The sequence below is a fragment of the Camponotus vicinus genome, unplaced genomic scaffold (assembly GCF_025532165.1).
Source record: "Camponotus vicinus isolate PSW18456_S1 unplaced genomic scaffold, iyCamVici1.0 SCAF_12, whole genome shotgun sequence".
NCBI classification, from domain to species: domain Eukaryota; kingdom Metazoa; phylum Arthropoda; class Insecta; order Hymenoptera; family Formicidae; genus Camponotus; species Camponotus vicinus.
Genome location: NW_028141948.1, coordinates 1,792,823 through 1,811,876, shown reverse-complemented (window position 1 = coordinate 1,811,876; position 19,054 = coordinate 1,792,823). Strand labels below are relative to the sequence as shown.

Below are 19,054 nucleotides of genomic sequence, written 5' to 3'. Positions count from 1 at the left end.
GACCTACATAAACAGGTGTGCTCGTGGCTTTGCATGCTTGCGATGCAAAATTGCAGCGACACGAACGCGACATAAGGGTTGATCGGTACGTAAGTTGCGTTTTCAGACCGCGACAAGTTGACTTTCGCCGTAGCTTTCGCCTTTGATCCTAGAGCTACTCGATCATGGAAATAATTCTATGCATTTTCTTCGGTTAGAAGTTAGATAGTAAAAGAATCGTGTCACATATATACTTTCACACGAAAAAATCATGGTAATATATTGTTAGTTTAACAGCAAATAAAAGTATTCTATCGAATATTTTAATTAAATAAATATATATTCTTATAACATCATTCATACTTTAATAATAAGTTTTAATGGAAATAAAATATATATAATAAATAAATTTTAAATTAGAATCACGTTCGCGCCGAGAAGTTGGCGTTCCGAGAGATAGGCGCTTATTTCACACGTCAACTTGCGTTTGCTTGTTAAAAGGTGACACGTGACGTCACGAAAATCGCGTCGCGTTCAACAAACTTTCCAATCAAAAAAGAAGTCATCAAACCACAACAACAGCATCCCTGGCAGCGGATACCTCGAGTGTCACGAACGATAATACAATCAATGAATATGCTTGACTCACCAACGTCACCGTATGAAGTCCGCCGCTGTATGACGTCTCAATGAAATCGACGACGCAGTCCTATCTCCGCCGTGTCGTTGTTAACCACACACTTGACACACACTCGCCTTACGAGCCCCGCACTAATCTCAGCACAATCGCGAACGCGTTGTCTCGGTGCTCACGAAACGGACGAAGCGAGGCGAATGACGCGCGAGATGACGGATTGACAGTCGGCGTAGTTCAGGCAGCGCGAGAGAAACGCCAACGTCACGACGCTCGCTCGACGAGCGACCGGCTCCGACTGTCGATGCGACGTCGACTGCGGTGCGGTCGCTGCCGGTCACCCGCTGTTAGCAAGCGCGAGTTCGATCCCCTTCGTCCTTCTTCGCGGCCGCGGCACTACTACCACTACGCGCGCTACGTCGCACGCCTACCCCTACCCTACCAGCCCTTCGACCGACGCGACATGGCGCCGACGCGAGCGCCCTCGAAGATGACCGAGCTCTCACGAAGCGGAATGCGCGTAAACAAGCTCGCGCGCCCGACGAATTCCTCTCGCGTTATAAAAACAAAACGTGTCAATATTATTTGATAGAAATGTTTCGGCTAACTCGATTCAATCTAAGACGCGACAAGTGTGTCATGGGACGTCGCTTACGTCATTTTGAAATGGAAATCGACATCTGCGCTGTATTCATGGCGATGGAATAAATTGTAAGTGTTTTGTAAATTTCAATCATCAATTTCGAGGTTATTATAATTATCAAAATTACAGCAGTAAGACTAAACACACATATTTTAAAAGGTAATTTTATATTTATTTTTTAAGACGTGTTTAAAATGTTTTTAAAGGGCAATCTTATATTTATTTTTTAAGACGTGTGTGTGTCCTATTTATATTCTTACTATATAAAATGTAGGTACAGCTCAAGGCTTTCAATCAATTTTTTTTAAATTCATAGATTTTGTAAACATATTTTGAAACGAATATATATATACTTTTTATACACTGAGAAAAAAAGTTGTTAATTTGACTAAACCGTCCAACTAAATTATTATTTTTTTAATTGAAATATATTTAACTATTTAAATATTAAATAATACATATTAAATCTAACATGACATCTATTAACTTAAATATTTAAATATTTCAATTAAAGATATAATTTAATTAAACGGTTTAGTCAATTTAGTAACTGTTTTTTCTCAGTGTATATATGTGCGTAAAATAAATAAAAAGAGAAAAGGAAATTTTAGTTGAGAGCCATTTTTATAAGAACTTTGCAATAAATATAGAAATAGTTACAATTTAATATTTTAATATATTAAATATAATTTAAATATAATTTGTAATATATTTGTAATATATTTGTAATATATTTGTAATATATTTCAATTAAATATAATTTAAATATAATTTGTAATATATTTTTAATATATTTTATAATATATTTTTAATATATTTTATATTTTATAATATTTTAATATATTTTTACCTTACATTTTGTATAAAAAAATTGCGTTATGCCCCGTCAGATCTCCCTTGACTAACACAAAAGATTAAAAAAGTACTCTCGACGAGCGACGACGCTTAATCGCGATCAAAAGAAATAACGTCATTAGACGCGGACGGTTTCCGCGGATTTAAATTCTAATTCAGACCGGACGACTCGGGTGGAGGCTGGTTAATTTTGCTGGACGACGGCGAATGCTGACGTTCCAGCGAGGATGCCCCCCGAGGAATTTGTAAATTCGACTCGGCTGGAACTTTTAATCGTCCATCAGGGAAGAAACGAGGAGCGCGGAACTTTTCGCATAATAATTCTTTCGTACCAACCCGCGGCGAGTCTCGCACCCCCGCTATGATCGTACCGAGAAAATAATTGGGGAGGTTTTTCACATGCATTTGAACGCTACTTCAAACTAACGTCCGTTATACTTTGTGGCGCGCTAATATAAAGCTGCAGCCGGATAATTTTTTTTTCTTCGTTCTCTATCGTCCTTTTGCTGCATTATTGTCTTTAATATTTCGTATTCCAAATCGCGTTATTGGTGCTTCGCGTATCGAGAGTAATTGAGAAAACGAACACCAGTAACACGATAATAACCAATACGAGCCATTGAACCGTAATAGTATTGTCCTTATTGGCCGTTTCCTCGTATTGTCTTTACTGTGACTTGTATCCGTTCAATTACTTCTATATGAAGAATCAATAATGTGAATTAAAAATAAATCCAAGCAGCTATGATAAAGCCAACACGGAGCGTTGAACGCTAATTGTCCAATGGCTCGTACATCGTTGTAGTAATTAACAAGTAGATTTCATTTTGTAAAAACAAACATGTTATTATTTGTATCTTATTATATAGATTAACGAACCATACCTGTTTAATTGCTAAAGTATTATTAAAAAGTAATAATGAAATAAACAATAGATTAACCATACCAAGCAGTGATCATAAAACTAACGCGAAACGTTGGACGTAATTGTCTTAATGGCTCTGTACATCGTTGCAATAATGACAAGTGGATTCATCCTGTAAAAACAAACGGAAAATTGTTACTTTTATCTTATTATATAGATTAACAAACCATACGTATTTAATTGCTAAAGTATAATGAAAAAAATAATCACAAAAATAAACAATAAATAAACAGATAAAAATAATCGACAGTGACTTTGATTGAATATATTGCAATGAATAATTTACGTTATTATGTATATTAGCAATTGTAATGGATCAAGTAGATAATTATAAATGTTATGCGACTAGCGCGATATTTGCGCGAATATGTGCAAAATACTGCATTTGCACATACAATCGTAGATGTTGCAGGCCCACTTGGGAAATCAAGCGTTTCTCGTTGCGCACTTGATAAATGCTACGCGAGGAAGCGAGTCCGTGGATAATTGCGGTTCTTCTTGTTGCATAATGAAAAATCCGAATTACTCGATTGCACAATTGCAGATGATCTCTGGATTCTTCCGCTCTAACAACGGGAACTAGTTCTGAAACACACATGTATGCCATAAGAATAAACATTTATATTTTTCCCCACAAGATTGTGCCATAAAAATATTTAGTAATTATAATTATTATACATAATAATTAAATTCTTTATAGAAGATTTTGTTTATATTATTGTTTTATATGTTTAGGATTCCACAACTAAATAAAATAATATAAATAATTTACAATTAAATTCTAGATATATAATTACGTAATTAATTTTTAAATAACTTTTATTAGTTTTGAGAAAGATTGTATGTGAGACTAATGAAAATAGAAACATTACATTGCTCTGTCATAATAAAAAATCGTCATATACTCTAGGATGAACGCTTTTTAAGTAAGATTTTTATAAACTTTTCTTCAAAAATTTGATATAAATGTATACAGAATATCTCTGATTGTAAATTTAATTGCGATAAACTTTTGCTTCATATGCATTTTCAACAGTTGTAAATCAGTAAAGGGGTAACCTGTTAACTTTTCCATGGAATTTCCGTTCGTTCACTTCTATATATCTCCAAAATTTTACTATGTGAAGTTTATGCACAATTTATGGGCATCGCTTGAGCATTTGTAGAACTTTAAATTTGATATAAAGTAGATAATCATCGATTCTTTCTCTCATCACTAACGTTAAGGTATAAATATAAGTATAAAAAATTCGAAATTCGATCTTATATGCAAATTGAGTCGAATTTTTACAATATATTCTATCATAGGCAAATTAAGTGAACGATAAAAGATAGAACGATAGTAGGTTAAAATAAAAAAAATCGAATGTTATTTTTTTATGTAAGGGAATTATAAGAGTATTATCGGAATGATTATCGCTGTCAATTTCACGAATCGTCGCACAGCCGCGATATGTATTCGCAATGAACGCTCTCGAAACACTTTCGTTGCCATTCGGTCAGCAGATGCTATGAATTTTAAGCGGGCCTCCGTCTGCTAAGGTCATACCGAGTGAATTTCGATAATACGGCGTACACAGTTCCCGAATAATAATCAGCGTTAATTGCATTTGCCTTTGTCTGCATATTGTATTTATGAAACCATCGTTAAAATACGCTTCCCTAAAATCGTAACTTTTTCAATATTCCGATAATTCTTTTTGTTTTTTAAATTTTAATTAAATAACGATATATCGCACATGTGCAAAATACACATTTTTCCAAAAAAATTTATACAATCATGTGCTTTCTCTCTCTCTCTCTCAATTATTAAATAAAAATAATCGAGATCGTAAAAGCTTTGATTTATAGAAACTAAAATAAATATTCGAAATTTTTATTACTTTGCGCATCCACAAAATTTCTTTTACCTGTATTTACGTCATTTTTTTGAAATGTTTTTTTTTACTTCTTCCTCTGTCCCTCTTTTTTTATTTCTCTTTCTTTTTCTCTTTCGCATAATACGCATAAATACGTTTTCATGCAAGCATACATATGCGCAACTCGCAAAAATTGTAATGGAAAAATTTTACTGAGAGGTGATGAGAGAGATGAAAACTTAACTCACGATATATTATGACAAGAAAGTCAAAGAAATACGATGTTACGTTGTACGTCACGCAGCATTTAGTCGCTATTGACTTTGAATTCGCTGATGTTTTTATTTCTACCGAAATCGATCTATAAGGACTACGATAATAAAGTGTAGATCAAAAGAACCGACGCGACGTGAAAACGTCGCCGGTAGCGGCGATGACAAAAGAAGTGGGACGGGGGTCGCGCGTGGTCGCGCGTTCGGCGCACGGCTATTGATAATAGATGTATCATATACAAAGTCTGTTTTGAGAGTCTCCGAATTTCCACGCAGTCTTTCTCGAGCTTCCGTCGTAGAAACATCGTTGAACAACGGAATTTGTTGAACAACAAGCGGGTTTCAAGCAGTGACTTGAAGAATTATTACAATGAGCTCAAGGAAGAATACGCGTTCTAAGTCTCATCGTCTTATGGTAAAAAGTAAGTACAAATATAAATATTGTAATGTATTATTAAGCTTATTTATTTTTTATTTGATGTTTGGTTATTTAGTTTTATTATACTTTGTTGATTCATAAACGTAAAAATATTAATCATAATCTGTCTTTTTCGCTATTTTTCCATATCACAATGCTACGAATCATGTATGAGACTAAAACCATGGAAAAAACAATTTGCACAACACAATTTATTACACATATATCGATAAAATAAAATGACATTGAAGAAAAATTTCAAAGTAGTAGATGAATATCTCCGAAAGACTTTGTATGTTCTAGTATAGACTGCGATTCCAATACTAATTGAAAATTATCCATATACGTGTACATTCATTCATATAACGTTCCAATTGAAACAGAATACAGCCTAAAGTAGAAAAAAATCCCTTGAAATTGATTAAGATTTAATTAGCTTTGAAGAAAATTCAGTCTTTTAAAAGATTTTCTGCTCCTGCTGTTGTCCATTCTAAATGTTTCACACGCGACATTATACAATAAAATCAAATCAAATTTGAGAAAAGTATTTTATAAAAAAAAATCACATATATATATATAATGATACTCGCAAAAACTAATGGAATTTATAACATATTGGTGCGCGGACGGATTGCAACATGTATAAAACACATGTATAAAATTGACACATGTATAAAATTAAAATTAACTTTGTTTTTCTTTCTTTATTTTATTTCGATACAAAATTGAGATTATAACTTTGTTTTTTTCTCTTTATTATTTTGAATATGATTAGTTGTCGATTTTTTCGTTATTTATTGTTAGCAGAAATCTAATAATATAGTACAAATAATAATTATTTTTCAGATGCACCTGAAAAAAGTAAAGTGGCGGTTAAAGTCAAAATAGAAAACAAAACATCATACCGATGCATAGAATGCGACAACACATATCCGCGCCGTTTTAATGCCGAACGGCATTATAAACGATTTCATGAAGTCACGCAAGCACGAAGATGTTGTGGTAAATACATTTTAATTATTTATTATAGCGTGTATGTTACACACATCAAATGTATTAAAATATATTTCTTTTTTAGTTGCATATTAAAATAGAAGTAATGATACTCAGTTATTTATATATTTTATATACATACACATACACACACATATATACATATACATACATATTAAAACATTTCGTTCCATATAAATTCGATATCGATATCGATTCGATAATGAGATTAATAAGATAAAAATATTTTTTTTAGATGAAATATTTTATACAAAAAGTCAATATTATGATCACAAAGAAAATGTGCATAATGAAAAGAAAAAATACGGAAGGTCAAATCCTTGGAAAGAAGAAAATCAGTCTTCAGATGAATGTAATGTAGCAGCAACAAACGAAAATTGCGCGTCAAATATCATATCGAAAACTTCAATCGAAATCCCCAAGGAGAGGGATAATGTTGAAAATGTAGATTCAAACAACAAAGAAAAATATAAAAATTATACACGGCAGCAATCTACAGAATCACCATTAAAGATCTTTATTTATCGATTGCAAGAAAAATCTAATAAAAATCAGAATAGCGCACCGTTGCAAAGCATTGAGAATTTTTCAGAGAATTCTCTTAACAAAACATCAAGAAAAAATACCATAAAAGTGAGTTCGAATGATAAGGAAAATATAGTAATATATGACTGTACAGCTACGTCGGTCTCAAACTTAATGCACCTTATGAGCAATACTATTGACTTTTAAGTTTCATAATTATTTTATACAATCATTTTATACACGACATATATAAAAAATATATGTGTAATATTTATGTAACATATACATAATATTTATATATTACATAAATATTACAAATCAAATAATTTTATTTAGAACATAAATAGTTTTACTTGTAGGGAATATATATTATTTATAAATAGTATATATAATTACACACACACATTATCTTATTCTTTTTATACATTTTTTGAATAAGTTTTTTTTAAATATATTAGCGTTAAATATTTTTATTAATTTTTATGTGAAGTACACATAAGAAAAAAAATTATTATATGAAGATGAAAATTTCTAATCATTTATTTTGCGTACCAAGAGATAAAACTCAAACTTTCTAGTCTATATTTTTATATAATTTAATTAAGATAAAATTAAATATGATTAATGTCAACTAAATTGTTAAAAAATAAAAGCTATTATTGAATTAAAACAATACCTTTTCTATTACATGTCTGTATTTGCTAATCGACACATTTCGCGTACTTTATAATTAAACGCGCAGATGAAATTATTTATTTCAGGAAAGACGTGATCACTATAAAGTTTTTAAAAATGCTTTTAAAAAATATCAACTTTTTACGTCTATTAATTTCTTATGTCGTGCTAAAGTGGCTGTGCCAGCTTAATAGACGTCAACTTCTTTTTATTCGATTCTAGAAAATTAGAATCAATTTATTTATGTAATTATATTCACAATCACAGTTGTAATCGCCTGTTATAGTTTTTCGTTTTAGAATGCTTTTAATTTTTAACTGTGCGTATATATGTATATATATATCTTGAGAAAGAAACCTCTTATCCCATCGTCAATTTTGCTAAATGCAAGAAACGGCGAAGGAAGTAAAACTGCATTGTAGACAAAAGATTGAAATACTAGAGAGACTGCATCGTCTGCAGACGCTCTCAACATGCAAGAAAATTAATGAGGCTGTTGTCATTTAACTAGCAATTGAAACAGCCATCGCGTACAAGCTTAAGTTCCCGAAAGCTCCTCTGACAAAACATCATCTTCACCGACTATCCTTTTTACCGTACACTTTAAATTCTACTACTCAACAATCGAGACAATAAGTCACTTCTAATATCTTTTCTTTCATTTCTAACTAACTTTTCCAAACAATAAAACTTTCAAAAGTATCTAAGAAGGAACTTAGGGATTAGGGTAAGGCCAACCTGTAATTCTTTCTGAAATACGTTGCTTGCTCTTAGGATCTTGATTATTAGACTCTCTTGTAAAAAAACATCCACTAAATGTGGCATTTTTGCTAACGATTTAAATTGTTTATATATACAATTGAAGTATATTTTAAGTCCCCTTTATATATATTGTATGTAAAACGCGATTTAAAATTTTGTATTTTACAGGATTTAAAATATATCAATTACAATCGGCTAATAAACTATTTAATTTGAAATTGCCAAGTATATCATGGTGTGAAGATGTACATATTTACTTTAGATAATAATTTATCTTTGCAATGGAACGCGTGCGGACGATTTTCTTGTGTAACAGATTGCAATTCGATACGTGCAATTTACTCGAAAGTAAGTCATTCGTGCCTCCGCGGGAGACGCTATAATGAAATAGCGTGCATAGCTTCATTGGCGAATACGTCGCTTCCGAAATCACATTGCGAACGGTGGCGGGATATTGCGTTTGCGATTTGCCATGCAAGTATGTTATTGGAAGCGACGGGCGGTATCTTCGATTTGATCGCCGGACGCGAAGCACCGGCGATGCCAATTTCTGTTCACGGCCAGTTAACATTTGGCATTCTGCAAGTAATCGCGGCGCAATAAATCCGCGCGTGCTAGATCCGCGGCCATCGCGAGAATGTTACAAATTAATTCGTAATCCCGCGGAGGCACCGCGTCCACCAGCAGCGTTCGCAATCATCGTACGTGCATGCATCAAACTCTCCTCTTCTCCCTCTCCCTCTTTCTCTTCCTCCCTCCCTTGAAAATTGCATTCATCAAAATATTAGTGCGACCGGTGTTGAATCATCAAACGATTCACAATTGCGAACGTTAACATTGAATTTCCCGTGCAATGGCAACCGGAAATACGAAAAAGATAAAACACATTGCATTTCGTACGCGATAAAACTAGGAGCGCGTAGGATGATCTTCCTTGAATTCATAATTTTTGGATTCTAATAGAAATTTAACTGACAATAAGAATGTTAAATATAATCATATTATTATTTTATATAATATATAAATTAACTATTGTGATGATAATAAAATAAGTGAATAAGAGAAATGATTAATGGTTTATATTAATATTTTTTAGAATTTTAAAAGCATCGTGATTTTTATTTATTGCAAGCGTTTTAATTAGTTTGGATGTCGCTATCGCGAGGCAATAAATAAAGCAAATACCAGTCATCAACAATGACTGCATTTAAATGTTAAGAAACAAACGTTTGCGAATCTGACTAAGAACAAAATAAACAAGTTACAAGTATCGTGAGTCTAATTGCCATGTATTTCGCGAGCTCTCTTCCCATTTCTTCCCTCTTTCCATTCTGACAGAGGCATGTTTATTCAAGTGGCTCTAACAATTATTAACTCATTCCATTATACGATCATTTATCTTATATAAATATTATAAATTTATATAAATATTATAAATAATATAAATATTATAAATTTACTGTCTTCAACAATTATAATAATATTGATAAATATTTGTGAAGGGAAATAGATTTCACATTAGCTTCCATATAGCACAATAGGTGGACCTTGAAACGTGGCTTGGTTCTCTGGAAGAGAGAGGTTGGTAAGCCTCGCTAAGTCCGTAAACGTTTGCCGGACGCCGATAATAGGATTACCATGGAGAACTGTTTACCAAGATTGCCATAGCCATGTTACTCCACGGTTAATTGTTTTTACCGCTTGTACTTAACTATGTGGCTCAATTAATCTCATATCTTTACGCGATAATTGTAATCACGCGATATAGCCATCGATGACGATGATATGTAATTAAAATCGTGATTTACGATTATTGGGGCGCTGTAATCGTGTCGCAAAATTGTTTTCAAAATTTTATCCGACGCATATTTCACTTGAATGAATACGTTCTCAATAACTTGTCGTAAATTCATAATTATTAATTATATAATTTCGAAATACCTTATTTTCTAGGGCAGTCATGCAAAAATAATTAAATATCAAAAACTTTTAAATACCTCGCTCAAGTTTGGAACGTTCTTGGAGCGAAAATTTGAAATTCGCTAATGCTTTGTTCCAAGAACGTTCCAAACTTCAACGAGGTGTTTAGATCATTTCGCATACCTTATCATTATACTTTCGCATTTCTGCGGATGAGATACTCTGCATTCCAGTGATCTTTCGCTTCCGGTAAAGGAGAAAGGGCCATAGAAGCCATATCGTTTCATTATTCGTTTTACGTTATTTGTTCGTGCAAGAGGGTGGTTTGGGCAAAACGATCGGGTAAAAAGGGCGGCGCGCTTATGGATCGTTAGAGTCGAACGTGCTGCTGCAAACGAGAAACGTTTGTGCAATTTCGCGCGTAATTGTGTACATCGATATACTGCAAGCGCGGATTTGTCCACATACATATATGTATAGATTTGTCCGCGTTATCTGACATCCGAACACTTTGGATAACGACGTGCTAGTTCTAAACGATCGTGCATTCGTGTTTCGTTAATGGCGTGATTCGATCGCTGATATTCACGCAAGAGCGAAAAAGAAAAAGAAAACACAAATTTCAAAGTAATATCTTGAAGTATTATCTTGAAGTTTGAAAATTGACATCAAGTGTTTCGAGCAGTAGCTTATTTTTCTTTTGTAAAAAGGTGCTATAAATCCCCCCGATGGCTCGTCAAAGACGAGAGTGAGGTAATAAAAAAAAGTGGGAAGAAAATATGAGAGGGTGAAGCGAATACATATTTCACAAATCGACATGACGTATTACGCATAGCAACATACATAAGATAACTTGCATTCAAATATGAATACAAAACCCCGAATACGATACGTTAAACTGCTAACATTAGATTTCACCAGATGATTTAAAATAAACTTTTAAGGATTTGAAAATTTTAAACTATTTGATTAGAACAAATATCTCTCTTGTTGCTGTGATTAATTAATCAAATACTTTGAAACTTTTATAGTGTTACATTTATAATACATGGGCCCAAGGATTATATAAGATTCATTTAATTAAAGAGATGTATTCAAGAAATAATGAGGGAGTTAAATCGATGACAAAAATAAAATAAAAAATCGTTTATAAACCATAATAATCTTGTATAACATTTACATAAATTATCGTGCATCTCGTCAGAGTTTTCTTTCGAAATTTTATAAATTATATAAACATAACACGGTGCGAAAAAATTATATAAATTATAAATTGTTTATTGATTTTATTGATTGCTAAATATCGTTATTTTTAATTTACTGCCACAATCATTTTTAATTCATTTCTAAATTCACGTATAAATTGGCATACATGTAAATATTGAAATTTTTATATTTATTAAGATTTATGTGATATATAATTTTTGAAAAATTTAATTGTAGTGCAAAAATTTTAATCATGAATATCGTCATTGATCGTTTTGTCAAAGATGTCTTTTGTACATTTACTGAATATTTTATAAAAGAGCAAAAACTATTTGTTATTATATATGCATATTTTATATGTAGACTATGATTTTGATAACTTTGAGGAATTTTTTTTATCATGTAACGATACACACGCGTTCAATGTTACTTTCTGTCGGAAATTTAGGAGCTTTAGAAATATATTTTTTTATCCTGTATGGTGATATCCGTGAGAATCTATCTTGTGAGAATCTTACCTGCTGTTAATAAGAAAGAAACATTGATATCTTACACATATCTATCACAAAACAGAATTCTTATTTTATCGCAGAAATCTAATTTTATCGCAATATTTTTTTAATTAGTAAAGAAATTTGAAATTATTTTTTTATTTTTATGGGATATTCTGCATAAAACTTTGTCATATTGGACAGAGATAATTAGACAAATTATTTGTATGTATGTTTACAATATTAAATCTCTTTCTCTCTATGTTTCGAATAAAATAAAATAATTTTTTTCTTTGTAAAAAAGAAAACCAAATATTTGATTTATATTTTATTTTCTCTTGATATACTTGACATAGCATTACTAACAATATTCGCAATTGATTAAAAATAATCGAAATACTACATTATTTAGGACGGATTGATACAATTTGATATTTTAATATTTCTCTCTCTCTCTCTCTCTCTCTCTCTCAATATTGCGTGCGATAGGATTTTCTTGATTAACTATCGCGCTTAATACACTTAGCTTCCATCGCAATCACACGTCACACCGATAAGAATGCTGTGACAATCTTACGCGTGGTCACGCATAAATTTAAATATGCGTTTCTGCATAATGCAGCATTTTTCTGAATTTTCAAATCAAATGGCGGTGGTCTGCGGTGCCGGGGGTGGCGTCAACGGCGTCCAAGCGTTCGGCTGCTCGCCGGCAATCTCCGTATCTTGTCGATGGTGGTTGTGATGATGAAGATGATGGGGAGGGTGACGGTCGACGACTGCCGTCAAGTATCTTCTTTCGTCGTCCGGTTGCACCTCGTTCAAGGCGTCCGCGGTTTGCTCGGGGTAACCCATCGGAATATGAGGGTGCTCCTTAGGTGGACTATCGTACTCCACACTGACCGGCGAAGAGGTTTCCGTCTGCGGTAGAGCCTGCAAGTGCAACATCTGCGCTTGGGAGTGATGCTGCGGGTGCTGCTGATGATGATGATGACGGTGCTGATCGGGGGTGGTCGACTGCACCGGCGAGGCATGATGATACTCGTGGACGTATTCGCTCGCGTCTGTCGGAGCGACGGGATCTCCGCTCTGCGGATGCAGACCATGATGCAGACCCGTGTGCGGAACGGAACCGTACGGGGACATCTGATGGTGCAGGTGAAGATTTAAATTCAAGTAGGATTGCTGTTGCTGCTGATGCTGCGACTGCTGCTGCTGCTGCTGTTCCAACGCGGATGGATGAATCCAGGACGAGTCGACGCAGTGTCCGTGCTGTTCCTGGGACGGTACGTACAGGGTGCATCCGGTCACGGTCGTCGTGGACGCGGCTCTGCCGAGAACCGTGTGCGCCGATGACGTCGGCGACGGCGACGGGGATGTCGGCCACTCTTGCGACGCAGCTGACGATAAGCACGTGGAGTTGAGATTCTGCAGTGATTCCGGACTGCGAGGCGACCAAGCCGGTGCCGTCACATAAGCCGTGGAATGCAACAGAGGCATCGGCGTGTATGCGTCTGCGTGTTGTTCTGCACATTAGTGATAATTGAAAGTATCTCGGAAGAATTTCTTTTAAAAAGATGTACTACACATCTTTCTAACGTTACATATATATGCATTAGTATATATGAGCTTTTGGTTTCAACAGAAAAATGACATTTGAAATGGATGGAAAATTGACATTTGAAAAGTAGATATAATTTAGAAGATTTAATGATTATATATAATAGATAGAGATTTTTGCAAATTAATTAAAGTTTTTCTTCAAGGATCGATTAAAATTCCGAAGAAACAATAATTTAATTTTGCGTACCATCTTGGACATATTTATGTCTCAAGCTATAAGGAGCTGCTCTGCAGGTGCTCCTGTGTCCAGAAGTGGTGACCGTGCACGAATTAGAAAAGTGATTGCTAACGCAGGCCGAAACTTGATTTTGTGCGACGGCTATTGCCGATGCAGTATTGTACTCATATCCCATCGTGGGCTGCGGTAAAAACAATGCACCCGCATCTGAAATAATTTTATCTTATTAAAAATATTGTAATATTTGACTCGATTTCGATTCTGGTCCGCGTTCGATACATTATTATACATATTATAAATCAACTTACACTGAGGATAAGTTTGTGAATCAGCGGGCCTCTCTTTAGCATCGAGGAATGCCTTCGCGAAAGGATTGTACTTGATCTTCAGACTCGTCACTTCCTCGTTCTGATACGCTGTCACTGCGATGAATTGCGTTTCGGGGAAACGATACGTGAGAACCTGCACGAATGACGACATCATTATTTGCATCCGTGTAAATAAAATGATTAAACGCCACATTACATTAATAATAAAAATATAAGTGTGTAATTTGAGGAGGAAAAAGAAAAGGAAGACGTACCGTTCTCTGCTCCTCAGCACCCACTCGGACCAGATGAACACGTGGCTCGTACTTGTGCAACGAGTTCAGCATGATCTGCCCATTGCCATTCGACTTATTTGTTAGCTTGACCTTGGCGAATGATACCGCCTCCTTCATCCAATGTGCACCGAAATTCGGACTCTCCGGATGTATATAAATCGGATTAGGCGGAGCAACTTCCGCCTTTCCCCCTGGTACCCACTCGCCATTGACATACTTCCATCTGATATTATATAATTTAATTAAAACAAATTTCATTTCTATATTAATTCGTGATTTATGTAGACGTGTGATAATGTGATAAAAAACAAAATGCATGTGTTCTCTCTTAAAATATGAGCTTAGATTTTACGTATATTTTTTTTGCGAAAATAATGAATAGGAAAATTTGCGTAAGTCGATTTGGCTGAGAAAATTCGTCAGCAACAGAAAATGTACTCTTGTATTATTTTTCGATCGTCTTCAGATTGTTTTGCGAAAGCTATTATGAGCTCTTCTCAGTTCGTTCAACACCGATGACGAATCGTCGACGAGTTAAAAATAACGCTCTAACAAGTTTAGAATCGACTTTAGCGACGTTACGTGATGCTTGAACGAAAAGGGTACGGTAATTACGACCTGTTAGTGTCCTTCGCGCCCCCCGTTCTTTCTGCTCGCGAGATAAATCAACGCAAATCGGTAACCCGCTCATCCGTTTACTGCCTACGCAACATTTCGATGCTATGCGCTTTCTATTTTGCTCTCAGCATAATTTTATAATTTGCACAATTCCAGCTCCCTACTACTCAAAAAATGGTTATTTAATCCTCGATCCGGGCGAACAGCGGATCATTCAGGATCTAAATTGTAAATTTCATAACATATAGATAATATAGATAATATAAAACATAATATGTTTGAAACGTTCATTCATGTTTCAAAAACAAATATTTTAATATATATAATATTAGAATAAAAATATTATGCATTTTATAAAAATATATATTTTTTCTTGTTTAATTCATTTTACTTGGAAAAAAGAAGGATAGAGGAAATAAAAGTGTACAATATATTAAAGTTTATTCTAAAGGACATGTAAAGAGATTTTATATACGTCAAAATATATATATATATATATATATATAAAATCAGATATCATACAAATTCTAGCAATAACGTAAAAAAAATTAAGACTTCAAGTATTTGATATCGTAAGAATTAAAAACGTACATCAAATAAAAAAAAGTATATATATATATATATATTTTTTTTTTTGATGTACGTTTTTAATTGTTACGATATTAAATACTTGAAGCCTTAATTTTTTTTACGTTATTGCTAGAACTTTTACGATATCTGATTTTATAAAGTTGCACATTCGTTTGATGTATATTATGTGAAAAATTTTAAAAAGGGAGGCTTTAAAGTCCTTAACTTTCGACAGAAGTTAAATATAATGGTTGCTATTTTTCTGGTACATTTGACGAATAAATAATCAGATTGGAATAATCAAAATGGTTGCTATTTTTCTGATACATTTGACGAATAAATAATTAGATTATTACCTGTGTGGATCGATTTGAACAAATTCCAGTAGCAGCGTGTACATAGCCGCCGGTTCCAGACCACGTGCAACGACCTTCACCACGGGAAACATCCTCCTACGGGCGAAAGTGACATATGAGGAACACCATTGCATGAGACACCGATCGTAAAGTCCAGAGATTCAGAGACCAATGTCGACGACGAGATCCACGGCGCGGATCAAAAGGTAACCGCCTCGCAGACAGTGTGTCTTCGGCGCATTTACAAGCCGCGTATTAATAAAAGCGATTACGGTTTGTCGACTGCGGATGTGCAGGTAAAGTGCTCGCTCGCAGGCATCAGCTCGACAAAAGTACGTTTTACAAGAGGATCGTAAGCATCGTAAAGTTTTATTGCCGACGGCTGGCATCTTCTCACAATAATTCCAGAGAACTCTATTCTTTCTACGGATCGAATCTTTATCATTTATTTCAGTATCCTAATTATGTATTATGTGCTCGGTATTATTTATTTCCTTGCAATGAATGGATATCCAGGTATATGGATCTTTTTTTAAAATGTTTTCGTGACAAGTTTACACAAATTACAATCCTAATTTTCTCCTTTACTGTTTGAAAAGAACCTATAATTATTGAGAGCCACATGTCAAAAAAAACGTAGAGGAAAGTAAGAGAAGAAACTGTTTAAAATTCACTACGTAACATTTTTAAACCATGCTTTTAATATTCTTGTTTTGCTAGCAAAGTGTCTCTTTGATTGAATACGAAGAACGTTGAATGTCGCAATATTACGATATTTCTCTTTTCGAAACATTACCTTTTCGGAGTAAAAATTAAAAGGCAGCTATTTGATAATAAGACAATCAATTTATTTTGTTTTATTTTACAATATTTCCTTGTGCTATAAAATTAGAATTAAAACCTACTGAAGTACTACCTAAATCAAGAAAACATTAAAAAAGAAATCATCTCTCTCAATTTTGAATTGAATTTCCGACTTTGCATTCTAACTAATATCTCTGCTCCCAGTAAACATAAATGTTTTTATGTGACTTTGATATCATTATAAATGAAAAAACCGCAATGATGATCTTTATATGTATATTTAAATTTTTTAAAGTACACAAAAATCTTAAGATCTCTTCTTGAAATCATTTTCATCTCAAATGTTCGTAAATCATATTATCGCGGCGTACGAACACGACAAAGAAATTACAAACTCAATGACGCGCGTGTCAAAACTAATCTCTCCTTCAAGATCAATAATGCTTATTAACCTTCCAATTAACACATGTGTGTGTCTATGGATGTACCTTCCGTTTTTCGTGACGATCATCTCGTTCGTGATGCACTGGAATCTGGTCCAGAGCTCCCGATCCTCCAACGACAAGGACAGCGGCAATCCTTGATTCCCCGTGATCGCGGCAGGAGGTCCGAGAGTCTGTCTCGCGATCGCACCCCGCTCTTCGCGATCCTCTCGATTCTCCTCAGGACTCGTCCGACTCTGCCTTCCGCGCTCTCGCTCGCGATTCCGCTCCTGTTCGCGTTCCCTCTCGCGCTCGCGATCGCGTTCGTGACACGAAGAACGCGTTGGAGAACCAGGCGTTCGTGGAGCGCTTGCCGATTGCATCTTCAGCGTTCTCCGGTACCTCGCGCCTTTCGCCCTCTCGGTTCAAATTTACAAAAAACCAATTAAAGCGTTTTGAATTCTGAATGACAATGCGTATTCGAAGGGTAAAGAGAGAGAGAACCGCGGTATAATGTGTTTTTCAAATAAAAGGTAGTGAAAATGAGACTCGGAATTATTTCTCTCGTCGATGTCGCGATCGATTCGCGATGTCCCGCGAGAAAAACGGACGCGATCCCACGGCGGCGGGGGAGCGGGGGGAGCTGGCGAAAGGGGACGGAAAATCGTCGTTCGTCGCGGCAGACGTCTCCGTCAACGGCCGAGGATAGCCGTATCGCGAGGAGCCGCGCCGCGTGATCGTAGGCTCGTAACACTTGGGCGCGATATTTCACACTAGCCGGCGAAGACTCGCCGAAGACTGACCGACAGTATATCTGCCTCTCTGTTCTCTCTTCGCGTCCTTTCTTTCTTCGTTTCTCGAGAGTAGGCACCGGACCGAGTCGCGTTCGCGTTTGCCGGGTGCTAATTACTCGCTAAATTAGAAGCTCACGGGTGCAGCATGGCGGGTACCACGTCGGTGTCCATTGGTCGAAGACAGTTTGATCGGTCGTCCGGTCGTTGCGAGGGAGAGTGACGCCTTCGGCGGCTTTCTTTGACCAATAGTCGAACGAGTCGGTTCGACGAATCCGCCACGGTTGGTGAGTCCGATGGTGAACGCGACGTTCGCCAGTCCGCCCACGTGTTGGTCGGCAGGTTCTCTCGATTAGTCCTCGCGGACGACGTACGCGGGTCCGCACGTGATGGTCCCCGAATCGCGCCGTGATTTGCCACCTTGATCGACGCTTCTCACGCGATCGATCGGCTCGGATTTGTTCTCGATAATGAACGTCGCGACCGATGCTGAGGAACCGAGTCTGCCAAGGTCGCGAGGAAGTGTTCCTCCTCGCGCGGATCCAGAAGACGCGCGGCCGCGATACCGGATCGAGTCGCGGCGACATGTCACCTCCTCGAGTTAATATTTGCGTCTGTTGCGCTCAGGAAAGTATGCGACACGTATTTGTTCCTCGTGAGATAAGTAAGTGTTGCTCTTGTTGCCGAGGTATAACGGATCTCGATGGAGCCGCCAAAAACTCGAGAAATCGATTTTCTCTTTTAGAGTGCTGTTGATCGAGAACTTCTATCTAAATACTTATGTTTAATCTGGATTATATATATTCTAGCCGAAAAAATAAGACAGAATCAGGAGTACATCTTTTCTTCATTTTGCAACGGATGAAAACTGATGACTTGATCCTTAAACATTTCCTTAAAAAAATAGAGATTT

At 35.5% G+C, this 19,054-nt stretch overlaps 3 protein-coding genes and 1 long non-coding RNA gene across 8 annotated transcripts in view; 2 read left to right on the top strand and 2 right to left on the bottom strand.

Annotated features, from left to right (window-relative positions):
• Pgant9 (polypeptide N-acetylgalactosaminyltransferase 9) overlaps positions 1-1,018 on the bottom strand; it is a 189,519-nt gene extending 188,501 nt beyond the window's left edge. For 4 of the 5 annotated variants that reach the window (XM_083084589.1, XM_083084594.1, XM_083084591.1 and 1 more), the window contains exon 1: positions 629-1,018. The gene's annotated coding sequence lies outside the window, so the exon portion shown is untranslated. The remainder of the gene's footprint in view (positions 1-628) is intronic. The other variant, XM_083084595.1, reaches the window with a different exon arrangement.
• On the top strand, positions 466-16,569 carry LOC145963019 (uncharacterized). The gene is made up of 3 exons (XR_014436056.1): positions 466-1,324; positions 16,154-16,330; positions 16,421-16,569. It is a non-coding gene; the product is annotated as an uncharacterized LOC145963019 (long non-coding RNA).
• LOC145962780 (uncharacterized) lies at positions 5,530-7,331 on the top strand. Its single transcript, XM_083084126.1, has 3 exons — positions 5,530-5,589; positions 6,432-6,587; positions 6,835-7,331. The coding sequence occupies exons 1-3, from the start codon at positions 5,538-5,540 to the stop codon at positions 7,329-7,331; spliced, it is 705 nt and encodes a 234-aa protein (XP_082940252.1). The 5' UTR covers positions 5,530-5,537.
• On the bottom strand, positions 12,520-19,051 carry Byn (T-domain transcriptional activator brachyenteron). Its single transcript, XM_083084588.1, has 6 exons — positions 17,417-19,051; positions 16,125-16,220; positions 14,560-14,803; positions 14,285-14,438; positions 13,986-14,183; positions 12,520-13,701 (listed from the first exon to the last, which is right to left on the bottom strand). Exons 1-6 carry the CDS (start codon positions 17,731-17,733, stop codon positions 12,821-12,823), a joined length of 1,890 nt encoding a protein of 629 aa, XP_082940714.1. The 5' UTR covers positions 17,734-19,051; the 3' UTR covers positions 12,520-12,820.
• Between the last annotated feature and the right edge of the window lie 3 nt (positions 19,052-19,054).